This window comes from Mastomys coucha, unplaced genomic scaffold, assembly GCF_008632895.1.
Source record: "Mastomys coucha isolate ucsf_1 unplaced genomic scaffold, UCSF_Mcou_1 pScaffold14, whole genome shotgun sequence".
NCBI classification, from domain to species: domain Eukaryota; kingdom Metazoa; phylum Chordata; class Mammalia; order Rodentia; family Muridae; genus Mastomys; species Mastomys coucha.
Window position 1 is genome coordinate 27013668 of NW_022196896.1, and position 27114 is coordinate 27040781.

Below are 27114 nucleotides of genomic sequence, written 5' to 3' on the forward strand. Positions count from 1 at the left end.
AAGGATTCTGCTAGCATCTGTGTTTCTTAGAGCCAGTGATTTGCAAGCTAAGTCCTGAAATAGATGTCACAGCTCAGGGTGAAGCAAGGAACCCTGTAACTCTGCACGACTGGTATGTTGGTGATGTCTTTAAAATATACCCCATACTGATGCATTCTGTATCATTAATACTGCACTGCCTGTCGGAAGAGATCATTGAGGGGCAGAGCAAACAGACCAGAAAAAAACAGGTTTAACAGGTTGTGAATGCTGATGGACAAATTTCAGGGAAATGTAAAGTCTATTCAGAGCAGAAGCAGATGTGTAAAAGATTCACCAACTGAAGTCAATGGCTAACATTATTTAAAATGTGTGCTCAGCATGATTAATTCTCAGGGCAGCCTATCTGAAGCCCACTGTAAGATTCACGATGCACTCATAGAATGGCTAAATGTAAAAAAGACAAAATCCTAACTGTGACCAAGCGGTAAGTGGTTCTTAGTGAATACATTAAATGGTGGGATGACTTTGTGAACAGTCTGTCCATTTTTCATAATACCCAATGTGTTTATGCCTTGGGACCCAGCAGTTCTGCATATTTATCTAAAGCAATACTATGTAGTCATACATACTTACCCTTCCTTATCCTGAAGATTGGTTCTAAGAACCTCCTTCTCACACAGAAACTGCAGCTCAGTATGCAAACCAGTGTTGTCTTTGCATGTAAACTATGCATATCCTTTCCTAGTCTTCAAATCATCTCCAGATTACTTCTAGTACTGTCCTCGTTAGGGTTACTATTTTTGTCAGTAAACACCATGACCAAAACAACTTAGGAAAAAAGTGCTTAATTGGCTTGCACTTCCTTATCACTGTTCATCATGGAGGAAAGTCAGGACAGGAACTCAAGTAGGGCAGGCACCTGGAGGCAGGAACTGATGCAGCATCCTTGGAGGGGTGCTTGCTGGCTTGCTCTTTATACCTTGCTCAGCCTGTTTTCCTGTAAAACCCAGGACCAGCAACTGTCTGTCTATCTGTCTGTCTGTCTCTCTCTCTCTCTCTCTCTGTATTCATGTGTGTGTGTGTGTGTGTGTGTGTGTGTTCACCCATAATGGGCTGGACCCTCCCCCATTGATCAACAATTAAGAAAATTTCCTACAGACTTGCCTACAGCCCCATTTTATGGAGACATTTTCTCAATTGAGGTTCATTCCTCTCAAGTGACTTTAGTTTGTGCCATTTTGACCTATCACTGTCTAGCCCAAATATCTAATTCAATGCAGGAGCTGTGCAAGTAGTTTATACTACATGGTTCAGGGAATGTTGCCAAGGAGTGCATGTCTGTATACATTGAGTACAAATGTGAGCATTGTGGGTCTAGAGACATTCCCATTTGTAAATCCACTGGTGTAGAACCTGTGCGTATGGAAAGCTGCTGTAGTTATAGTAATCTTGTTTGAGAGTTTTTCTAGCAGTTTTAGTTCATAGTAGTACAGTGTGGGGGTATGCCTAGTTCTTTACTAGTAGCAGAATAAACAGACTTTTATTCACTCTTACATTCTTATCTATGAAGATGGTGGACCTCCTTAGCTTGTGTGATAGCAGCATACTATAGAATGATAGAGCAAAGACATGAAAGACATATTATATGGTGCCATCTTCATAAGACTCTTAAGAATAGGTAGACTTAGGGCTGGAGAGATGGCTCAGCCGTTAAAGGCTAGGCTCACAACCAAAAATATAAGAATAGGTAGACTTAATATGTAGTAAGAAAATTAAAACAGGAAAGTATTCAGCAGAGCAAGAGCCCTTGCTGAGAGCAGGAGCGGATGGGCAAGCTTGGAAGTGACCATTAGTGGAATAGGAAGGGTTCTTGTTCTCAGCTTGATAGGGGTTTAGACAGCAGAGGACACATTCATTAAAGCTCAGGAGATAGCCACTTAGGGTTAATGCTCTTCACTTCATGTGGACTTTACACTACAAACTATAAAATTGTTGGACTATATGCCGTACAAACTGATGTGGTGGGCACTGATGTCTACAATTTATTATGAATTGTTTTGTACAAATGAGGTTCATTAAAAGGTGAATATAGATTAATGAGTGCTTATAACAGAAGCCCTGCCATAACCTCTTCACAGTAGAATCTGTGATATTCATTATAAAATTATTTCGGATTGAATTGTGTATTTTGGAATGTAATTAAACATTGAGGAAACACTCACATTTAAGTAGTGTCCCAGGTGTTTTTACTGGTCATTTTTCATTGTATAGACAGTTATTTTGTGTATCTCTGTTTGCCAGCGTACATCTTCCCTAGTCATTGAGCTTTGTTGGTCAGAATTAATCCTTCATTTCCTCTAGGGAGCACAGGCTATCTTCCATCTGTGACAAATTCCTCAACATCCCTGTCACCTTCTGTATTTAAGTCTGACTGGTTTACCACTGATCTCATCTTCAGTGCCAAGTTCTGTCTGTTGCAGGCAAGCAAAAGGACCTGCAGGGGGCATGGACTGCTGAGCACGTCCCGTGATGTATCCTTTGGCCCTGCCCAGAATTGCCTATTGAAGGCTTTTGCATCCCAGGAGTTCCCAGGCAGGGGGGAGACTGAAAAGCCTCTGTCCTCACAGGCTCCTGGCAGTGCTTCCTCTGCCAGTTGGTAAGATTTGCTGGCAGGTTGCTCACAAGTGACATGTGCTGAGTGCCACCTCAGTTCTTTGGAAGGCCAGGTGGGGACCTTCACCGGCACACAGAATGACCCAGAGTCACTCGTGTGGGCAGTCAGCCCTTTTGGGAGTGAACTGCAAGGTGGTACATACTTGCTCCTTCCTTGTTGCCCCTTTCGTCCATGGGAAGCTGGATCTTTCAGGAGCTCAGGCTGCATTGTGTGGCCCTTTCACTGTAGCCTTTGCTTTAGATTTCTCCCTGTTCTGTCACTCAGGGGTGGAGAGGTCTCTTGCAGGCAACCACTGCTTGAATGTGCGTCCCCTTGTGGAATGAGAGTCTCTTCTAGGAAGCTTTATCTTTTGCCTGTAATTCTCCCAGTCCCTTGCTCTCACTTGGCATTAAATGGTGATTTGGGGAGTTCATATATGTTATTAAGTTCTTTGCCTTATTTATTGTAATGCGGTAAGAGTTTCTGAAAACCCAGATTACCATTCTATAGAAGTGTGCTTTCCAGCTTTTGGCAAAGCTGTAAAATTTCTCTGAACCAGAAGTATGGAAGGAAATTTGCCGTTCTTGTGGGTTTAAGAGAGGGGCACCAGGAGCCACAGAAACACACTTCCTCCAACAAGAGCACACCTTCTAATAGTGCTCCCCTGCCCCCACCCCACCGCCATGGGCCAAGCACTGAAACACGTAAGTCTGTGGGGCCATACCTATTCAGACCACCACACCCCAAACTGTAAAATTATTTTGTTGTTACTTCATAACTGTAAGTATGCTACTATTAGGACTTGTAATGTATTTGATATGTGACCTCCCAAAGGGCTTGTGACCAACAGGTTGAGAACCACTGCCTTAGATAAGATGCCTGTCAAGTAGGTATCTCTATATAGAGGCAGCTCTTGGTGTATAATTCTTACATGTGTTGTAAGTGCGTTTCCATGTGGATGCAAGTCTCTGTGTGGGTCCTTGTGCTTTCCAACCATACCCAGTGTTTTACACGGATGTCAGGGATTAACTCGGGTCCCCGTGTTTGTGTGGCAGAGCTCTCGTTTCCCTGATAAAACGGTCCTCTAACTCTGCTCTATAATTTCTGGTTATAGCCGTTCTTGCTTTTTATTTTTCACAGTTACCTTCTGTACTGGCTGGTTTTGTGTCAACTTGACACAAGCTGGAGTTATCACAGAGAAAGGAGCCTCCCTTGAGGAAATGCCTTCATGAGATCCAGCTTTAAGGCATTTTCTCAATTAGTGATCAAGTGGGGATCGCCCAGCCCATTGTGGGTGGTGCCATCCTGGGCTGGTGGTCCTGGGTGGTGCTTTCTATAAGAAAGCAAGCTGAGCAAGCCAGGGGAAGCAAGCCAGTAAGCAGCACCCTCCATGGCCTCTGCATCAGCTCCTGCCTCCAAGTTCCTGCCCTGTGTGAGTTCCTGTCCTCATTTCATTTGACATGAACAGCAATGTCGAAGTGTAAGCTGAATAAACCCTTTCTTCCCTCACTTGCATCTTTGTTATAATGTTTTGTGCAGGGATACAAACCCTGACTAAGACACTTTCATTGTTACTAATTTGTATGTGTTGTTGGTTGTGTTTGTGAAAGCGCCTTAGTCATAATTGCATCTATTGTCTTTTTTTATTTTTTATTTTATTTTCAAGTATTTTGATTCTAAGACATGACATGCTTTATTATTTCACATTTTTATGCTTTTATGTATTTTTCCATTTATGTTAAATGTAAATGTTGCACATTTATTTATTTATTTATTTATTTTCCCCTGGAAAGTTATATAAGAGAGGAGGGCTGTGGACCTTTTTGCCTTCTGAATGAATTAAAGTCAAGAAACCTTCAAGCATATACAACTGAAGATCAGCAGTGGCAATCCCTGTTGGCTTCACAAGCACTGTGTCTGGATGAAGAGTGAAATGAGTAGCCATGTTTTCAGTTTTTGTCCTTCCTTCCTTCTTTATTATTGATTAATTCAATTTTATGTGTATTGGTGCTTTTCCTGCATGTATGCCTGTGTGAGGGTGTCAGATCTTGAAGTTACAAACAGTTGTGAGCTGCTAGGAGGCTGCTGGGAATTGAACCTGGGTCCTCTGGAAGAGCAGTCAGTGCTCTTAACTGCTGAGCCAGCTCTCCAGCCTCTCCTTCCTTCCTTTAGCTGTTACTAATTTTAGTGAAAATAAATATTTGGAAGAACTTTATTCTAATAATTTTTCTTTTTCTACTTTTTGGTTTCTGCCTGAACATCATTCTTTCATTTCTCAAAACTTTCCCTTTCCTGGGCCAGCAAGAAACTTGCCTCATTTTAAATGTTGCGTTAATACCTGTTACATGAGTAATTAGCCTAGGGGAGTGGTTATTCCTCAGAGAGGAACTCTCCTCTATTGAGCACTCTATGGGGAGAACGAATTAACTTAGAAACTGATTCATTAAGCATGGCTTGAACTAACCAAGTTTCCCCGTGTAGTTTTGAAACCTAAAAGACTCTTAATGGGGGGGGGGGGGGGTGTGTGGGCTGGGGTGGTGGTGGTGGTGGTGGTGGTGATGGTGGTGTGTGTGTGTGTGTTTAGTAAGTAGGTGGTAGGTGTGGGGTGTGGACCTGTGTCCTGATCCCGTTAGAATCCTCTGTGGAATCAGCATCACTACAAACCCAGGCGAATGCTGTGGTAGTGGTTCTTACCTGAGGATCCAAAAGGATAATTAGTTTTCAAATGGAAGGATGCCTGGGGGAGGGGAGGAAGGGATTGAAGGCAGGCAGGCTGGCTGAATGGAAGGAAGGCTGGAGGGCAGGCCTGGGTATTGTTAATATTTCATTTTAACATAGACTGATGAAAGTGCCAACTGTTTCTTGGGTTTGTTTTCTTGAATTCTAACATAGGATAGTCTTCCAGCCACTGTGCCTTTTCTACACAGCCTTAGTCAAGACAGCAAGCACGGTTCGTTTCTGGCTACTGTATTCCATGGAAGGGGCTGCTCAGCTCCTTCCCATTCAGTCTGAGTAGCAACTGCAAACGTCTCTGAGCTGGAGCTGGAGCTGGGAAGGTTGACAGTAGATGGATGGAGTCCCTAAGCTGAGATTAGCAATCGCTCACTGGCTTCATTGTTCTGTCCTTCTTCGTTTACAGGCCGCTTTCTCCAGTGAGTTTGAGAATCCTTACATTGATGGAGATGTGGGGACTTGAACTAATTTGGCAGTTGTTCAGGTATACTTCCCTCCAGATTTAGACATATGAAACACTTAAGTGTTGACTTACTTGTTTTTAACTTTTTTGGTATTAAAAAATGGGCACCGGTAGGGAGCCAGGCTATGTATCTTTTGCCTTCTGAATGAATTAAGGTCAGGAAGTCTTCAAGGACACGGCTATTCCCTCTTGTAAGCTTGAACAGGGAACAGTTTGGTTAATCCTATATTTTCCAGTGTGGGAAAAGGAAGTCTTTCAGGGTTTTCAAAAGCAATCATGGAGGGGCACCGTGGATTTCTGAGTAGGAGTACCTTTCCTACTATTGAGGTGCAATGGAAGTATTCCCTAATGAAGAGATCTGTTCTTCTGTACCTGACTTTGTGAAACTTACATTCTGGAGGCAGAAGAAGATTAAAAACCCTTTGTCTTCAGCTCTCTAATCCCCAGTGACAAAGCTGGGTAGGCTTCCTTGTGGAGGAGGTGTATTAGAGTGGACATAGTGAGGCAGGGGTCAGAGCAGTGACTGTATGTGGCCATGGCAGCATTGGAGAATGTCTGCTGGCTGGGCAGACAGCATGAATGGGGTACAGATAAGAGTGTGTGTGTGCTAGATTTTAAATAGCTCAGGGGAAGTGAAACAAAGCTGAGGTTTGAGCAGCCAGCCAGAGCCAGCCCAACTCTATCCCCCTTCCCATCTTGAAGGTTTTCTGTTTTATCTTGAGAGTAGTGTGAAGACATTGAGCATTACTATTATTTTTAAAATCCCTCTCACAATGCAATCTGATAAAAGGACCACTGTGGCTGTGGAAAGCAGTGAAGTTATGTTGAGGTAGCTAGACTAGGGGAAGAGAGATGGGTTTGGATGGTACGTTATACTCAAAAGGCAGAATGAGAGCAAACAGATTTCTCCATTCTTTCCTTTCATATCAAGCACACACTATAAGAAAAGTCACTGAAGCAGCTGATCAGGGGCCTGTGAAATATGTCAGTGGATGAAGTACTTGCACAGGACAGGAAACCGTGCAAGGGTGGAAGGAAAAAAACAGATTCTCTGACGTCATCCTCTGGCCTCCATAGACATACTGGGGCTTTCTGATTTTATTGACAAGGATACCCAGGTGCTGAGGGAGCCCACATCTTTGCATAATTAGCCCCTGCCCAGTAGCCAGCGGGGGAAATAGCCTGAGGTGAACCTTTAGGAAAAGGGTCTAGGGTACATCTCGAGTTTCTGGCTTAAGTAACGGATTTCTTGGAAGTGATGTGTGACTGACCTTGCAGAGGGAAGAGAAGGATGTAGTAATGTGTGTGCAGGTAAAGCATCCATATAGGACACATAGGAGGCAGATAGCTGGGTTTGTACCCAAAGGACAGATGCATTTTAATCCTGCTGGTAGTAGCTGAAGTGAGCTGGAAATGGGCAGAGGACCAAGCTTGGGAATTTGTCATGCTCCAAAGTCACATAGAGGAAATCGACCCAAGAAGGCAGACTGAAAATGAGAAAGTCCTGGGAGGTGATGGAAATGACAGAAGAGTCTGTGGTACGGAAGGAAGAACACCCCCTCTAGGAAAGGTATTCCTACTCGGAAACCCACGGCCCCTCCATGATTGCTTTTGAAAACACCAAATGACTTCCTTTCCCATGCTGGATAATATAGGATTAATGAAACTTTTCCCCGTTCAAGCTTAAAAGAGGGAAGAGCCCTTGAAGACTTCTTCTTCACCTTAATTCATTCAGAAGGCAAAGGAGGGAAGAAACTGAATGGGAGAGAATTGCAGAAGGGGTTCCATCTGAATTTATAATATGGGACTCACTACTGTGACCTTGGAGAGCCTGCTCTGGGGTGTGTGAAGTAGGGGACAGTGTATAGCTTCTAAGTTGTGAGTGGGAAGGTAAAAGTGACATAAGAACTCTGTGAAGAATTGTACCTGTGTGGACTCAGCACTTCTGAACATTGATTGCTCTTCTAGAGGACCCAGGCTCAATTGCTAGTACCCACAACAGACAGTTCACAGTGATCTGGAACTCTTGACTCGGGGACCCAATACCTTCCTAGTTTCTGCTGGGAGCAGGCTAGTACACAGTGCGTAGACATACAGGGGAGCAAAACACTCACATGCATACAAATACATAAGTAAAGTATTCTTTAAGGATTGTGCCTGTGAAGAGAGTGAGGGGCACAGAGCAGGCTGGCCACCGGGAGGAGGCAGAACTGGGAGGAGTGAAGCAGGTGTGGGTGGTGTAGGCTCTCAAGAGAGTTCCCTGCTCTCACTTTTAGGTTCTCTCTGTAGTAAGGCTAGGAGTCTTGAACTTGGTAGAATGCATCTAAGGGCAGAGAAGTTTGAAGCAGTTTTTGTGGACACTGGGAAGCTGTAATGGACCATCGCACCGAGGCTGAGAGGTCGGCTACTCCCACCATCAGGGAGGAGAAACAGTACCTGACTGAGGAGAAGCAAATGTGGCCATGTGTCAGAAGAGAACTTGAATGAGGAACTGTGTCGCCCACCCAGCTTGGGTGTGGAGAGATGGGGAGGCAGGTCGTGGGGTGTCATAATCAATTCATGCTGCTATAATGAAACGCCTTAGCTAATTAAACCTATAAAGAGGTAGAGTTTGTCTTAATGGTTCTAGAAAGTCTGTCACGCGGTTGGGCGTTCTATCACTCTGGGCCTCTGGGGAGAGCAGTCGATCATAGCGATCATAGCGGCACACAGTAGAGCCAGCAGCTGGCTTCCTTTATGAGTCAGGAAGACTGAGAGGGCAGATGGGTCCCTGCTTTTGAGGGTTACTCCACTAACCTAAGGTGCACTTCCTGAGGGTCCCACCTCAGCATTATGCTGGAGACTGGGATCCCTTAGGAGATTGCACTCACACTGAAAACCACAAGCTGTGGGGAATAGATGGTCTGAGAAGAAATCAGTAACTCTAGACAAGCTGCAAGAATAGCTTGTGTATTCATCCTCACTGTGTTCCCTCCCTGGTGCAGAGGCTGGGGGCTGGAGTCAGCAGGGTTATGTTTTCTTGGTGTCTGAAGCCTTCTTTGCCTTGGTTACTTTGGTGGCACTCTTGGCTGCTTATTTTAGGTTTAGCATGCTCATGTTTGTTGAGGTACTATAAGTCCATGGAGGGAAGCTCCTTTTGGGGGGTATGTTTGTTGGTTTAAATAGCGGGGTGCCCTGCTGTCACCATAATGGAGCTAAACAAGCAGAACACTTTCAGTAGGGTTTGAGATTCTGTGAATGGCTGCCTGGAGGGCTACAGACGTGTTTCAGCAGGAATGAAGATGTGCTTAACGACAGTGAATTAGGATGAGATCATGGCAAGGCACACAGCAAGAGTGGGCCTTAGGTATATAGGGAGCAAGGCTTTGGGGGGTAAGGAAAATAGGGAGAGAATCTGTCATCTTGAGGCTGGGCGTTGAATCCTTTTTTTTTTTTTTTTTTAATTCTCATGTTTATTATGTTAGTGCTGACTGACCTGTTACATGTCACATGGAATGTTTATTATGTTAGTGATGACGTGTTACATGTCACAGGGAAATGATAAGTTTGTCTCCTGCCAACAGCAACAGGCAAAAGGCTAGTGGTCTTGGAGAGAGAAAGCCCTCCAAGGATGAAGGGACGGTGGTGGGAGGGGTGGAACTGGACTCAGGGAAGGAACGACCTAGGATACCTTCCCATTCCCATTCCAGGGAGGGGTTTTCCAGAAGCATTTGTATTTTGAGTATTTTTCACGCTTTCTCTGGTTTTAGAATTTGAAACTCCCAGGCTGGGCCAGCGAGCATGAGGCAGGATGGGAGTGTTGTTTTCCACTGAAGAACAAAAAGCGTTTTAATGTCTTAGGAGGAGCTTTGTTTCCGGGCGGAACAAAAACCCAGAGGCCAGTAGGGGCTTCAGGGAAACCTCAAAGCTGGATTTAACTCAGCTCCTGGACTAGCCTCGGGGCAAATAGGACCCTGCTCTGGCCTCCATCCGTTGAAGGGAGAGGGAAAGGGGGGGGTGCTCCAGGCTTACACTGGGGAGTGGGGTGGGATAGGGGTGGGTTGCTCAGCTCTGTAGGGTCACCTGGAGGGTTAGATTTCTCATCATCAAAGAAAGCCCTGTGTGGTCCCACCAAAACTTCAGTGCACATAGGAAGGCCTTCCTAGCCCAACCCAAGACCTGAGAAGTGACTGGGATGGGAGAAAGGCAATAAATAAAGGTGAGGTGCTGAGTGAGATAGTCAGTAAGGCACTATAGGGTGGGAGAATGCTCGGTCCCCAAACACTGGCTTGTTGAGTTGCAGTTCAAGCTATCAGGGAGCTGGCAAGGCCTCAAGGATCTTCAGAGAGGGGCTCCAATAGGCTGGCCCTGACATCCCTCTCTGAATCTTCCTCTGGAGAGTGTCTCAGCCTAGGGATGCTGGGTGGCCACCTCAGTAGCGGGGGAGTTGCCTTTGTATGTCTTGCTAGGTACCCTGGACTCAGACCAGGGTGGAATGTCTCCCTGTGGCTCTGTAGCACCTGTCCCAGCCTCACTGCCCAGGCTGCTCTGGCTGCCTGAAAGATGGCTGGGTGGGCGGGCAGGTTCCATCCTGGGTGACTCTATGCTGCCACCTGAGTCCCCTCTAGACTTGTCACCTTTTGTGCCCTTGACCCCAGAGGGCATGGGTCTGTCCTCCAGGCTGGAGGAGCTGAGATCTGAGTCACTGTCACTGTCACTGGAAACCACTCTCCCTCAGGCCCATGTGTAGACACAGCTGACTTCAGCACTGAGGCTGTGGTTCTGTGGGCTCCACAGGCAGGGGTCGGAAGTGGGGATCATCAGCCCAGCCAGGGGTTTTCAGGGGCAAGATATACTTGGGGAGCCCTTTGTAGAACCAGGCCCCTGACCTCTTCCAGACCTCTCTCTGCTCACTGCAGATCTTACACAGCCACAGGAGCCGCTTCTGGCTCCGGGAAGCCTCGATCCCACACTTGATGTAGACTTTCTTCCCGAAGTCTTTACAGAATACGGAGGAGCTGCCCAGGAATCCCAGGACCTTCCCACAGAGCAGACACTGGGAGAGACCATTGCCCATTGCGTTCCTCTGCACCGTCTCCAGCCGCTCCACCAGCTAAGATTGAGGTGCTGGGGAGGCCACTGAGGACGGGGTAGGAACGGGGGGTGTGTAATCAAATGGAGAGTACTGGAGGAGCAGGGTTCTTGTTGCTTGGCTTTTGGGGGATGGGAGTGCAAGGAACTGGTATCTTGCAGTTGGTCAAAACAGAGCTGCTTTTTCCTTCTTGAGACTGAGAATCTGAGGGTTTATATAGCACTGCTTATTTGTTCATTTGCTTATGTTCTCATACTATCGTCCATAGTCCTGGGTTCTCTGTGATGTTCTAGGACTTGGATACATTGTGTACTCATCAAATCCATCCTTCAAATCCCTGCTTCTTGGCTGCTGTTGGTCACTCTTCCACATCTAGGCTCTCAGCAGCGGTGCTGGTGTGTTCCTCAGACCAGCATCTAGTCTCTGGGGACATAGGCATGTTCTGGGGACCCTGTATAGACCTTCAGGAATTCAAGCCTGGGAGAAGGAGATTGAGAAGCCTCAGGCTATCCTAACATGTTAGGGCTGAGTGGCAGGGTATCAAGTCAATGAATAAGCCAGCACTGGCCGGAGAGGGCGCAGAGATTTTCACCTGGCAGGTGTTTGGAGACAGGTGCAGCCAGTGGCTCAGTGGATGTAGGTCTCGCTCTTGTGGTCTCGGGTCATATCAGGTTGATATTAATAGTTTCTGAGTTCACATTACGGGTCTGTTCCCTGCCTGTACCCAGTGGTGGCTCTTAGCTCCAGCAGCTGCTACCTTGATAGTGACTGTTAGCTTAGTTGTCTGCTGTGGTGTTGGTTTGCCATATACAAACCCAGTTTATTTTTAAAAAAAAACTTTTAGGAGAATTCTTCTTTATCAAAAAAGTTATTATCATTTCAGGGATTTTCTTTTTTTCAAGACAGGGTTTCTCTGTGTAGCCCTGGCTGTCCTGGAACTCACTCTGTAGACCAGGCTGGCTTCGAACTCAGAAATCTGCCTGCCTCTGCCTCCCAAGTGCTGGGATTAAAGGTGTGTGCCACCATTGCCTGGCAGGGGTTTTCTTGAAATTCAGAATTTATTTTCTTTGCAATGAATACATGAATGATTTAAAATTGTATCTCAGAGCCTTTTTATCCCTTTATCCCACTTCACAGTTGGTCTGTCACCTATGTGAAATTAGGCAAGAAAGACATTTTATAGCAATGCTTGTTTAACTATTGGAGAATGTAGACGAGGGAACAGGCTAACTCTCTTGGTTGGGTTTTCCTTTTGCTGCATTGAAACACCACGACTGACCAAAGAGCAAGTTGAGGAGAAAAGGCTGATTTGCCTTACAGTTCTAGATCAGAATGCGTTATTGGAGGAAGTCAGGACAGGAACTCACACAGGGCAGGAACCTGGAGGGCATGACCTCATGCAGAGGCCTTGGAGGAGAGCTACTACTAGCTTGCTTTAGTAGCTTGCTTAACCTGTTTTCTTATAGAACCCAGGACAGTCAGCCCAGGGTGGCTCCACCCACAATGGGCTGGGTCCTCCTCCATCGCTCATTAATCAGGCTTGCCTGAAGCTTGATCTTATGGAGGCATTCTCATAATTGAGGCTCCCTCCTCTCGGATGACTCTCGTTTGCATCAAGTTGACATAAAACTCTCCAGCACCTTAACACTAGCATATATGTGCTCATGGTTAAGATACACAGGGAATAACCAGCTTTGTTCTGAAGAAGCCTAAGGCTTACATTGGCCCTAGTTTAATAGCCATGATTCTTACTTCAATGAATTTGCTGCTGTCTTGGAGTTTTTAATGAGGCTGGCCTAGCACAGGCTGGCCAAGAAGAGCTCACTGATTGTGTTGGGGATAGCTGGGATTATTAAGACAGGTGAACTGGGAGTGGGCAAGTAGATTTTTTGCAGTAGCTCTGAGTAATTCCAGAAAATGTGGCATGTGGATGGTTTCAGCAAATCTGTGCATGCCTGGTGTGTGTCATTCCGTAAACAGGAAACTGATATGCTGAGGTGTGCTGACTCCCTGGGATGATGGGGAAGCTGTCAAGTATATCTCCATTTCAAATCCATACCAGGCCACGGCCCCAGAATTGTAGCCACTCTGTGTGTCAGCTGTGGTCTTGTGGTCCCACAATACCCTCCTTAGGATCCTTATACCCTCAAGCAAAGCTTCCAGAATTTTCTTATTATAATAACATATTACACTGTTATAAAACATTGTATAATAATATCATAATATATTCACAATATTATATTAGTTACCTAAAGGTCATCTTTAACTCCATCCTTGGAAATTAAGACACAAATTGGTTTTTTCACCCTGTCTGGTATCTGGACCATCACATTTTAAGTTACTGGCTTCTCTTCAGAAAGTTTTAATGTTTCATTTACTTATGAATACTTAAGTTGGACTGAAGAAATATAAAAACGAAGAAGCAGCAGCTTTGAAAAGTTGCTGCTTGTTCTAGATTCCCCTTGCTCTAAATTAATTTCATGTATTAATTAGAGCTAGGGTGAATTCTATAAACTGCTAATCTTAGAATAGTGAAAAGATGGTATTAAAATTGGGCCAATTTCATTTCCCAGAAGGGAACCCTTGGATGTGGGATTGCATAATCTCTGTCCAGGACCTGTTTGGGGGAACTTTTCCTCCCTTCTTAACCTTCCCATCATTCCCCCCCCTCTGCTTCTTTCTTTCAGTGGCCCCCAGTTCACTCTTGTCTTCTAGTGAAATGTTTTCGTACCCTGGCTTTAATTTTAATTTTTGGAAGGACTATTCCTGAGATGATAAAGCTATGAATCAGGATTCTAGAGCAGTCACTAGTTTCATCTCATTTATCATTTGTCTTTCTTTAAGCAAACTGGCTGACTAGTCCTGCAGACTTTTGATTGAAATTCTGAAGTATTGAATCATACTGGCTTGAGGCTTGGGGTGGGGGTCACGTGTGGCTCCTTTAATTATAGAGTGACTTGGTGTTGAAGCTGAGGTCTTGAAGCCTTGTTGAGAAGAAAGGCAAACTGGTGGGACAGTTTGTTTCCCTGTGCGTTCTGACCAGCTGTTCATCTTTCAGAGCCTGGAGTTAGAAGAGGAAGGGACCAACCAAGCAGCGCATGCATCCTGAGTGGGAAGGAGGATTGCTTCCCACTGCAGGATTGTCAGGAGTGCAGTCTGCCTGAGCAGTTAGCAGCATGTGGCCACGGGGAAGTGGTCTCTAAAAATAGCTGGTGAGCAGTCTGCAGTTGGGTCCAGTTTCAGCACTGGAGCCCTTGTCCCGGCAGTACTGGTAGCCACGGTTCTGCTGGGAGCCCATACCTCTCAGGGGCACTTTAGTTTTTTCCCTTCCGTGTATTTTGTGCATGGATTGAAGAAATCAAAATGGCTGAAGATAAAGGTATATTTCTGTTGTTTGGCATAAAAGGGGTCCTGGACCTAGCTGCCAGCTTGTTCCTTCATTTCAGCTGCGCTCTGTTCAGAAGCTTTGGCTAAGTGCTTTCAGCCTTCTACATTTTCTGTTCTGAATTTCTGGAGAGATTGACTGTTCATGGTGGCTGGGTTTTCATGAAATAATCTGTCTTTAATCAGAATAGGTGTTGGTGTCCTAAACTGTCTTTTATTATATTCTACTATAAACCACATTATATAAACTTCCACAGTCTGATATGTCTGTGACAAGGACATAGAGAATTCTGTGTTTCGCTTTCATATAAAGCCATGGGAAACTTAAGGGATATGTAAGTCTGGTCTTGTATCAGTGAGCATGCTTGGTTCAAGCAGGCTTGCCTTATATGGAAATTGACCTACTTCATGTGCAGCAGAGGGTAAATGAAAAACAAAATAGAAGACACTAGAATTTTATTTCTTAAATGGATACTTTCATTCCCTTAATGTGTTGAATTTGGTTTTTTGCATTATTTTCTATTTTCTTTATAAGTAAAGATTGTTTTTTGTTCATTAAAACAAATGCATCGGTTAGGTATATTAAAACTCTGTATAAGGAATTGTTGTTTTGATGTTTTAGATGCTCTGTTTAGTATCAGTGTGAATGCCAGGCATAATGCCTACTAACAGTTGTCTGTGAATGGTTTGTAGTTTATTAATGGCAAGTGAATTACTTGACCCTTTCCTCCGCTGGGGTACAGTGGTCCCTTGTCTCTAGCCCAGACTTCGTTTTGGAATCTTTTCTCCTGATTGTTGGAACTCTTGTTCTCCATACTAATGTTCTGTCTAGTACCATGTGCAAACATTTTCTAATGGTGTCAATTTGATGAACCAGCTTGGACAAGATGAAACCTATTTCATTTTCATTTCAGAAAATGAATTGCGATATTCTTAACTCTACAAAATCCTGGTGACCAGTCCCTAGGACTGTAGCTTGGATATGAGCCAGAGAACAAGATGAAGACTGACTCAGATTTATTTTAATCTGAGAAAATGGCATCAACTGCTGGTTGTTCTTCCAGAATAGTTTTGTGACAACATCCTTGTTTTGAGTTTATATATTGAGTTTGAAACCCAAGTATTTGCCTTACCACACTTGTCTTGAGTCAGGAAACCGATCTGCCCCTGGGGACTAGGCATACCACGTTTACAAAGGGACAGACCAAGCACATCTTGTATGCTCCAGAGAGTGGCTTCTAAAGGACAACTATCCTTACCTTAGCTCATGCTTAGCTTTCCTCATGAGCATGTTTAAAGGAAAGACTTTAAAGTGTCGCTAGAAAGATTCTCCTATGACTTAATGCTTTTATCCTTTATGGAACTAACAAGTATTAATAGTAATAAGGTTAATGATGCTGGAGTAACCCACTGTTTGACATTGTAAAGGGATAAAGTATTTTTAACAATTTGCTATTTTAGTTAATGAGGAGCATTAGGAAATGATGGTGTCTGGCAGAATGTCCAAGAACAGATAAGACAACCCAGTTTATTGTAGTTTTATCATTGATTTTTTTAAATGAATGTTTTAGTTTCAGATGTATTTCACTTTTAAGGAAGATTTAGTTTTGTTTTTCAGTTATGGGTGTGAGCACATGAGTTCAGGTTCACACAGAGCCTGGCGACCTTGGATTCCTTTGGAACTGGAGTTACAGGCAGTAGGTGTTGTGAAGTGAACACAAGCGGTGTGCACTCCATCACTGAGCCAGCTCTCCAGCATGCACATATCTGTATGTTATATACAATTAAGAAGGCCTTTTTCATATAGCTTAGGAAGATGTCTTCATGTTTATAAAAGTGGAGTAAACTAAACTCTGAACACTGCTATTGAGGGGTGCCCTCAGACCCCATAGAACTTAGCCATCTCTCCCCTTTTTTAGAAAAATTCCAGAGATAGCTTATTTTGTATTATTTTAATGATTTATGTGATTATTTGTGTCATATAAAAATATTGGAAACCATGTTCCCCAACAATAAAATGCCTTATTTAGCCATAATTTTGTACACTTAGTTACCGGAATATACTTAAGTATACACGTGTTTGAATGTGTGCACACACTAAGACCTAGTTAGTCTTTTGATTTTTTTAGAAGATTTGATCTACTAATGGGTTTAGAATATGAATATTCTTGGGATTGGAGCAATGGCTCAATTGTTAAGAGCATAATTTGCTCTTGCAGAAGACTTGGGCTCATTTCCAGCACCCACATAGTACTTTACAACCTGTCATAGCTCCAGTCCTGGATGGCCTCTTCTGACTTTTACAGGCATCAGGCATTCATATAATACACAGATGTACATGCAGACAAAATACTGATACACATAAAATAAATCTAAGAAAAGAATATTCTTTTAACAAACAGAATTTCAGTTTTCTTTCTGAGAGCAATGCGTTGGAATTATTTTGTTGTCTGAAGCCACTAGTGTTCTTGTCTTAAAAGCATGTCTGGAGGCAGAAGGCGGGTTCTGAGTAAGAGCTGATGGAGATGTGAGTCATGAAGGTCAGCCCTCACTAGATACTAAGAACTTAGGACCACAGAGGTCATTTTCTGAGCTTTGCAGAGCTGATGTGGGTGAATGCCTTCATCTTTGCCCTCTAATAGATGGTGATTCCTGTCCTTCAGAATTCAGCAGTTCCCAGGCACACAATGCTCCATGCAAGGAATGTTTAGGGATATTGGGGGAATAATCCTGGGACCCATCTGCCTTTGGGCTGAGGGAGCTCAGCATGTTGGATGTCGTACCATATGAAGAACAGTTGCACAGAATGTACACTCTCCTGCTTCTAGAAACACCTTTAGCAGAAACGTGGGCAAGTTACCCTGAGGGCCACATGTGTGTAGCAGTGCTCATGCCAATGCTGTGGGAAGAGCCTTCCACAGGCATTGAACTTCTGTAAGATGGAGAAGAGTTTCCTTTTCCCAGATGCCCTTTGGGGATATGATATAACTTTCTAAGTATATTTGTTTATACTTGTGGAATATAACATTCTTTTTAAAGAGAAATTTGCAGATAGTGCTAACTTTTTAAAAAGTATTAACTTTCTTTTTTTTTAATAGTGATCAGTGGCTTCTTTTTATTTGGCCATTAGAAAGATGTTTCTAGAAGATTATAAGACACATAAGACATAGCAAACATGATTAAACGACACTTGGTGAACAGCAGTTTACAGAGCTGTTTCCTGCATTGAGGCCAGTTGGCAAGGCCTGTTTCCTGCCTCCCACACCCTGCTGGATCTCCTGAAAGGGGGAGGTGGAACTGGGCTGGATTGCTTCTTTCTGTCTGTGATTTATGTTCCTGTAAACCCCTCTCTCTCACACCTTCTCCAATATTGTATAGTTTTAGAGGAGGTTGTTTTCTTCTGTGGCAGTCAATACAATTCAGGCTGTGTACAGTGTAAATAGGATATGGAAAAAGATCCATATGCATCTCTGATTTCATTTAGTTGATACTCACTGAACTTCAAGGGCTCTAGGGTGAGGTGGGTTTTATTTTGTTTGTTTGTTTTTTTAAAGTTTTATTTATTTATTTTATGCATTCACCATTGTTTTCTTCAGACACACCAGAAGAGGGCATCAGACCCCATTGCAGATGGTTATGAACCTCCATGTGGTTTCTGGGAATTGAACTCAGGAAGAGCAGTCAGTGCTCTTAACCACTGAGTCATCTCTCCAGCCCCTAGGATGAATTTTTGATTGTGTGTTTGTAAGAGATATTGCTCCATAAGAAAATGGCAACTCACCAGCACCAGGAAAAGGCAGCATTCAGTGAAGGAGCTGGTAGACCAGTCAGACACCAGGAAGATCAGTGTAGTCATTAAGGGATTAGAGAGCCATACAGGACAGAAAAGCACACAAGTGGAAGGCAAAACAGAATGCCTGTCCCAGTGTCCATACCACTTGCTAAAGACTTGGATTTTGTAGCAAAGTGAAAACTGAACAGCTTTGGCTAGTTGGAAACAAATTTTTGGACAGTGTGTGAAAACAGTGAGAAATATCAAAGTGGGGCCAGTGTTTTCCTTGGTACAGGCAGGCAGGAAGCTGAAGTTTTAGCAAGGCTTATGACATACCAGTGTCTGCTAATTAGCACGTGAGGCAGGGCATGTGGCCATTTGGACACAAAAGTATTGCCATGCACACCGTTTTGACATCATATTTAAAAAAAAAAAAAAAAAGCACAGCCCATCAGGAGTTTGCTTGTGTCCAAAGTTAAGATTATTTCAACATGGTAATTGAGTAAACAGAAACGTCTTTGTGTTCAGAGTCATTATTTTATGTAGTGCACTTTGAGAATTTAAGTAAGATGTGTTTCTGAAATGATCTGTCAGATTACTGTGAAAATGCATGTGGGGGAAAGTGGCGATCAGCCAAGTGTTTGCTTCCTCTGTGATGACACCTGACATTTTCTCTCTCCAAACAGAGGCAAAGCATGGAGGACACAAGAATGGGCGGAGAGGAGGAATTTCAGGAGGGTCCTTTTTCACGTGGTTCATGGTCATTGCATTGCTGGGCGTCTGGACTTCTGTGGCCGTCGTGTGGTTTGACCTTGTTGATTATGAAGAAGTTCTAGGTAAGAATTAGGGTACGATCTCTCTAGTGAGTTTGTAAGAGTGAAAATGATAGCCCTTGGCAATCCAAGGCTTGTTATTTCTGCTCTTGTATTATTACTGGTTGTAGCTTTCCATTGATTTTTGATAAAGCAAAGGACTGCCTGGAGTAGTGACCTGAATCTTGAAGATTTCTATGTAGGCTTTTTATTTATTGTGGTCTATGGATGCTTCCATCAAAACAAATTTTGTTAAATTCAGTTTCATTATTTTCTGTACTCTTTATTTTCTGTTCCTTTTTATTGTGAGTTTTAAAAACTCTAGATCAGGAACTGCTTTCTTTAGTAGGCATAGATCTGAAAAGCATCTTATTCTATAGCCCAGGTTGTCCTGGAGCCTACAGTGATCCTTCTGCCTTGGCTTCCAGTTTTAGGATTATAGACATGAGCTGCCATGGTTGACTTACAGAACCTTTCTTTAGAGTGGGTTTTCAAGGAATGCCTACCTGTCCATGTCTGTTGAGATAGGAGTGTGTGCGCATGCTGTGCGAGGTCTGGGTGGACCATGTGGTTAGGTAGGGCATCTCCATGCTCATTTGAGGAAGTCCCTGGGGTACTTCTGGTGGTCTTTCCTGTTCTCTTCATATAGAAATCACTAAGGCTTTACAGTTTTTCTCTATGTACCTATGTGAGTGTATGCATGTGAGTGGGTGCCCACAGAGGTCAGCATAGGGCAATGGATCCCTTGGAGCTGGAGCGTTAAGCCATCATGAGCCACCTGGTATGGGTTCTGGGAACTGAAGCTCGGGATGTTCCGGAAGAGCAGGAAGCACTCTGGTTCTCTAGCCACACTGATGTTTTAAAAAAATGGTTTGTTTTATTTTAATCATTTTAAGAATGGAGAGAAGTCACCTAAGTTAAATATTGTAAACACTTGAAAATCTAAAATTCATTGGTTTTTAATATATTCACAGTTTTGCACAATCATCATCGTCTGATCTAGAGCATTTCGATTATGCACTCTTTCCCAGTCAATCACTCTTCCCTTGACATTTTGACTTTCTGTGATTCTTTCAGGTGTTCTGAGCTTAGCATGTACATGTGTGTCACATTTTGAGTTGCCTGCTTACGTTTAGCACCATTACATTTGTAAGGTCTATCTTATGGGTATAACACGCTCTGTTTATCCTGAAATCTGTGATGACAATCATTTGTTTTCACTGTTGGCAATGATGAGGTTTGGCTGTCCCCTTTACTAATCCAGTTAACACTGCTATGTCAGTCAGAAAACTACACAGTTGCTAATGTTGTGTTGAAGACCTGCTCCCCTATAGTAGACCTCTCATTCAGTTGTAGAGAAGAACAAAGGATAACCCCAAGTGTGCTTATATATGATCTGTCACTCATTGATGTCTTTCCTTCTTACTGCCTCAAGGGAAGTTGCTCCAAATAGATAGATTAAAAAAATGTCTTATAAAGGAAAAAGTATGATTCATTAACATACAGTCTTGCAAGGTAATTTGTATACTTAATGATAAATAACAATTTTCATGTTTTTATATGCATGCAGCCAAAGCAAAGGACTTCCGTTATAACTTAACAGAAATACTTCAAGGTAGGCTACTGGAGATGCACCTTAAGTGTTTTTGCAACTGTCTTTAAGACCTAGTCACCTACAGCAAGAATGGAAATGATAGAGCCAGTCTCTCTTTGTACGGTTCTAAGGAAGGGTCTGACTTGCTGTCTTTAAAATGGTATCAAAGTACTGTACTGTTGAGAGCCTTGAGTTACAGGCTCTTCCTTTGGTTTTCTTACCGGTAAGGATACCATCTTCGTCCCTACTTTCTTCCCAGTTTTCTTGTGTGTGTATTAAGTTAGACTTTTGTATAGCAAAGCTACATCTGGGAATTTTGCTCTGTACCAAAATTCCTGCTGCAATTGTACTTTGAATTAAAGATCTGGAAATAGTATTTTTTGCCATCTGCTTTTCATAAGAATGTTATACTTTTGCTCTTTAAAATATCGCTGTGCACTATGATTTTTTTCCCCATAGTTCTTGTTCAGTGATGAATTATAAAAAAAATGTTGATTTTAGAATAATTTCTAGGGTATGGACATATAAGACTTTTTTGTTGAAGTTTGATTTGGTTCTTCCTCCTACCCCCATGCTCTCAGAAATAAGACTCAACTCAAAATATATTTACAAATAACCTTGGCCATATAGCTAGGCTCTTCTCTGACTAGTTCATAATTTAAAATAACGCATTTATTCTGATCTGTGTTCTGCCACATGGCTGGTTACCTATGCTCAGGTACCATGTGCATGTCTGTCACATCTTCCTGGGAAAATCTTCAGTGCCTGGCATTTTCCCAGAATTCTTTCTGCCACCCAGATGTCCCACCTCCTTTTTCATGCCTAAACTATAGGTCATCAATTTCATTGTTGACAGGTGCCACATCCATGTAGACACAAGATATTTTCTCTCACTCATTTGAAATGCTAACCCTATAGAAAGAGCCCCGAAAGCCTTGGCATGTATATATACTGTTGTTGAGTGAGGGTCAAGTGAACCTGGCTTCTTACTGTTCCTTTTTCAGCCTTCTTTTTTTTGTTCCCTTAAGTAATAGATGTCTGGTGCCAAGGACATTTTTAAGTGGGTACCGTAAGTTTTCCCTAGTCATTTTAGGAAGTCTCCAGTTTCACCAACTTTACTTCCAGAACTGACCACCCCACCTCAAGCTGATGCATGATTTTTTAAAAATAATTTATTGTTAAATGTCAAACTATTCATCCTTCACTCTATAAAGTACTTATGCTCTCTGTTGGTTTATTTAGCTTTGATTTTTATTTGAAGCTTGGGTTGCATAGAATGTTGATAGTTTAGCAGAGTTTTAGACCTCAGAAACATCAAATTCTATACAGTTGTTAGACTGTTAGAAGTATGCTGATAGTTTTCTTAAATATGTTTGGATATTTATGTAAAGTATTTTGGAGAGAATAGTAAAATTATTGTGAAATGATAGGATCAGAATAGTCCTGAATCATTAGGGAAAACGTCTCACTCCTCTCTTAGAATTTTCTTAGCTGCATACTTCCTGAGCCTGTAGGCGCCTGCCAGTGAGCCTTGATAGTGTTTTCTTACAGTTTGGCTCTGCAAGCAGTAAATGGAGAGGAGTCAGTAATATTTATGGTGTCTGAAAACTGCAGCAAGAAATGATTTATTACTAAATTTGTTTCTTCTCTATTCCTGTGTCTATCATTTCTCTCCTGGTGTAGGAAAACTAGGAGTCTATGATGCGGACGGTGATGGAGACTTTGATGTGGATGATGCCAAAGTTTTATTAGGCAAGTACACTTCTTTCCCTCTTTTTGTTAGGAGTCAAATGGCGAAGTCAAAAGAATATTTTTGCTTTAATAATTATCTGCAGCAACTGTAAACATTTCTATTTATTGATTTGTTCATTTATTTATTCATTTATTTATATCCCAACTGCTGCCCCCCTTCACAGAGTCCCGCCTCCTTGCCCCCTCCACTTCATCTCTGAGAGGGTAGGACCCCTCTGGGTATCCCCCTACCCTGGCACATCCTCTCCCACTGAGGCAGAACAAGGCAACCTGGGGCCTCCATCCAGCCTGTGTGTGCTCTTTGGTTGGTAGCTCAGTCTCTGGGAGCTCCCAGAAGTTCAGCTTAGTTGACACTGTTGACCTTCCTGTGTGGTTGGCATCTCCTTAAGGGCCTTCAAATTTTCCCCTAACTCTTCCGTAGAGGTCCCCAGCCTCCATCCAATATTTAGCTATAAGTATCTGCATCTGTCTCTGTCAGCTACTGGTAGAGAGCCTCTCAGAGGACAGTTATGCTAGTTTCCTGTTTGTAAGCATAACAGAGTGTCATTAACAGTGTCAGAGATTGGTACCTGCACATAGGATGGGTCTCAAGTTGGGCCAGTTGTTGGGTGGCCATTCCTTCCACCCCTGCTCCAATCTTTGTCCCTGGATCTCTTTTAGACAGGATACATTTTGGATTGAGAGTTTTGTGAGTGAGTTGGTGTCCACTGGGGCTCATGTCTGTCTACAGGAATTGGCTTCTTCAGGTTCAGTGTCCCCACTGTTAGGTATCTTAGCTAAGGTCACCTGCTTTGAGTCCTGGGAGCCTCCCCCATCCCTAGTCTCTGAGACTTCCTAGAGATTCCTCCACCTCCCAAACCCCCTCCCCACCCATGCCAGGCAGCTGCAGATTTCCACTCGTTCTCCTGGCCTTTCAGGTGTGGGACTGTAAACATTTTATGGAAGATATTTTACAAGTTAATATTTCCTTTTTATTGATATTTTTTTGTGACTTTTCAAATAGCTCTTATAAGGGCATGTAGCTCTTAACACATCAAATTTTAAAAATTATAGCTTCATTTGTGTTCCCAGATTTAAGCATTTCATATTCTGAACATAATGTTCAGAGATATAGGTAATGTCCTCATGTGTTTTCAAATGAGGAACAGAATTTTTTTTAAAGTACCATTTGACATAATTTATTCTGACTGTAAAATGTAAATATCTCCAATTTAAACACTGATTAGGGCCAGCTCTGCTTAGCATACATAATAAGACCAAATGAGGGCCACATGTTCAGTGTGATGTGACCATAAATGTAGCTGTACATTTCTCAAGGTTTACGTAAGTTAGTTTTGAAATAAAACAGAAAATATCTTTAATGTCTTATTTGGATTTAAAAGTTTACATGAAAACATGGACTAGTGGTTTTTAATCACATTTTCCTGTTTTGACAGTCATGGATTCCTCTCTGTCTTTGTAATTATGTTACCAGCTCAGTTTTTCTTGAAGTAAAGATTGGTCTTTTCTCATTGTTTAAAGTACTGTCTTAATAGAAAGGATAGTGCTGATTTGAACACGCAGAGTGTCCTGTGGCCTGTTATTGCTGGTTTTCAGCTCACTTCCTTTTCCTTAGCATGAAGCAGTATGTGTTAAAGCTCCAGATCAGGTTACGTAGCAGAGCAGTAGCTGTGGCCTGGTATTATACATTCACTAAGTTTGATAGTATGCGAAATAAGCTGTTTTGAATTTATGATTATGAAGAAATGGGAAGGTGCTGTAGCAGGTAAGCAGCTTTGCGTAGTTAGACTTTACTTCCTTTTAAAACAAGTTCTAAATATGAAACAGTTTTATTCATGGTCAGCTGTGATACAGCTTCTGGTTTATTTATGGTCAGCTGTGATACAGCTTCTGGTTTAGCCCTGTCTTGGTGTATGGGAGGTAGTGCTTGTTATTTACAGTTGGAAGTCCGCTGTACAACTTTCATGATATATCATGACCTAATGTTAATTGTTTTCAGACCGTTATTCATCATTTTCTATCTAAATCAGAGTTTCAGGACCTACATTAAATCCTCAGGTGACCTTAGTTTTAGTCAAGTGAAAGAAATAAAGTCATGAACAACTTAATCTGTTACGATGGTAGTATTTCCTTGTATAGATACTACTTTACGTGAATTCTGGATAGGGGGGCTTTTAAAGGAGAATGTCACAGGAGCCCTCCTGTATTTTTTTATTTATTTTTTAATATTAAGGACTTTAGTATGTTTAAAAACTGTAGTATAAAAACATTGCATATAAACACACACACACACACACACCCCAGATGCCAGTTAACCGTAACACTGAGAGCTGCTGTCTCTAGTAGACACAAACAGTGTGAGCAGCTCAGTTTGCTCCTTTTATTCCACTTCTGTGCCAGGAGCTGGATCTCGGGTGGGAGAGCTCCCAATGAGCTGCTCTGTCTGTCTGCAGCTGTCAGTCTGCACATGCAGTATGACTTTGATGAAAATGAACTGCCAGGCCCATTGGCACGTGCCACCATGCACTGCAGGATCTTTATTCTCATTCTCTGCACTGGAGCACTTTAGCTCTTCCTGACTTGGATAGCTTGGGTTCCAGCATGAGGTAACTAGAGCTTAGCTGTGCCTCAGTTACGTGAAGGTGTTTAGTCCAGAGTTGGGCTACTCTGTGTGTTGGGGAGAAGCTACAGAGCATGCCCTACTTAAAACCCTAACCCTTGCTTTCTGTCTTGTTGGGATGAGACCTTGGCCCATAAGAGCAGAGTTTTAGATAAAGGCAGGAAGCAAGGTAATGGATGGGGAGGACTAAGATTACTGAGAGCCACAATGATTAATGGACATGGTAATTGGCCACAGGCTTGGCACATGTGCCATACTTTTTTTTCCTGGCCTTTGAAGCCTAACTCTAAATCGCACTAATTTGTGGAAAGTATACATACATGCTGCTTTTCTTTCACGTTTTAAGGTTTTCCTCAAGACCAATAGCTCTTACTGATTCTACCAATTCTAAGTCTCCTGATATACTTTGAAAACATCCTGCCCTTGGACACAGAATTTCCTGTTGTTTAGGCCAAATTGTCTAATATGCAATGATTTTGGTTTCAGTGTGTTAATGAAACCTAGACACATGTATATGCAACCACAGTTAGAAAGAGGCAGCGAACTGGAAAGACAGCAAGCAGTGGGTGGAGCTGCATCAGGAGGTTTGGAGGAAGACGGACTGGGAAGGGGAAAGTGATATAATTGATTTATAATCTCAAAAAAAAAAAAAAAGACAAAGTGTTTGTTTCCCACATACCGTCAGTAGGAAATGTCCCAGAACTCTGCTCAGAATAACTTCTTATAATAACCTCGCCTGAAGATCCATGCCTGCCCCTTTGTAATACAGCTAGCATGTAGCTGACCCCTGTCAGGTGTGGCTGCAGCAGCAAGGGGAGGCGTGCAGACTGGCAAGATTACATTCTGTGTGAGGCCATAATGAGGGACATAGAACTTGCCCAGCATTTAATGTTGTCCATGTGTGGTGGACTCAGTTCAGAGGAATTACATGCCCAGGATCATTTTTCTCTTCAGACTGGCATTCCTGTTTTAAGAACTACAGATAGAGCTTTGGAGGTGGATTGGTTGGTAAAACCCTTGCTGCCCGAGGCTGGATCCTTACAGGTGCGATAGTTCACTTATCCTCAGGTGGTGGGGACTGCAGAGTCCCTCAGGACTTGCTGTCTAGCTCCTCTAGCTTAATCAGTGATCTCTTTTAGGGAGATACCCTGTGCTGGTTCACTCAGCACCTACCTAGGCTCCCACATTCAAGGCAAGCTCCCTGGGAACTTCAAGGCCTCCCAGGCTCAGTACAGAAGATGCTTGACATAAACTTCTGACCACCACATATGCACACACACAAGTGTGTGATGCCCGCAAATACATACATCCATATGCAGGAGACACACAACTACAGGCCGTGTAGATAGGGTCACTGTCCAAATATTTATTGCTCAGTTCCACTTGCCATGCTGAAGCATAGAAATTTCGTATTTTATACATAGTAATGTGAAACACAGAGGATAATGAAATCAAACAAGTATTTTCTCTAAATACACAGCGGTAGCATTTAAGGCGGGGAGAAGTATTGCTCTCACAGGTTGTAGGTGGAAATGCGCATTTCTGTTCATAGCATCTGGAGAAGTAAGTTAATTGAAAAAACACCCCAGACTTGTCAAAAAAATGCTTAAATACTAACTGCAGTTTGTGTCTTTTCTCTCCCCTTGCATGTGGAAACTGAAAGGGTCTAGTTCTATCAGTTGGCAGTAGCAGAGAACTTCACTGTGATCTTTCCAGGTAGCGAGGATTCTGTCATCTCTTGTGTGTCAGTTTTGTGGGTAGTTGTGCTACATGGAGAAATTGTGTTGTAAATGACCTGAAACGTCCAGGCTTTGCTTACAAAGGCAAAGGCTCTGATGTGCATGTTTCTTCCTGTCATAACTACCAGTTGCTTCTCTTCCTCAAATAGTGGGGCCTTTAAATGTGTAGGGCTGACATTACAGCTCAAGGCTCTTTCCCTACCCTGGGTCATTTCCCACTGGAGACAGTCATGATAACTTACATCATTAGTTCTTCTATTCAGAGGGTCCTGCTTGGCAGCAGTGCTTAGAAAACAGCAGACATCAAGAGTCTTTGCAGTAAGAACTCCTCCTGTCATGGGAAGAGGAAGAGGGGTCAGGGTTGCCCCTATCCCTACCCCTCCCTCCCCCCCCCCGCCAGTGGCTGCTAGAGCCTACCTCAGCTTTCCTCCAGGACCTTATAGGTAGGCAGAGAGGATTCTTAGCAGCTCATTTGAACTTACAGGGCCATGAGTAAGTTGTAAGAGTGTATAACTCTAACAGAGTTAGGTGTTGGATGG

General features: G+C 43.0%; 1 protein-coding gene across 20 annotated transcripts in view; it reads left to right on the forward strand.

The window, feature by feature from the left end:
• Nucleotides 1-27114, forward strand: part of Asph (aspartate beta-hydroxylase) — a 215326-nt gene that overhangs the window by 19967 nt on the left and 168245 nt on the right. For 10 of the 20 annotated variants that reach the window (XM_031366641.1, XM_031366642.1, XM_031366646.1 and 7 more), the window contains exons 2-4: nucleotides 18745-18894; nucleotides 20441-20485; nucleotides 22148-22216. In XM_031366641.1, the coding sequence (XP_031222501.1) occupies nucleotides 18745-18894; nucleotides 20441-20485; nucleotides 22148-22216 (264 nt within the window). Of the gene's footprint in view, nucleotides 1-13838; nucleotides 14282-18744; nucleotides 18895-20440; nucleotides 20486-22147; nucleotides 22217-27114 lie in introns of those variants that run through there. The other 10 variants (XM_031366643.1, XM_031366659.1, XM_031366651.1 and 7 more) reach the window with 7 other exon arrangements.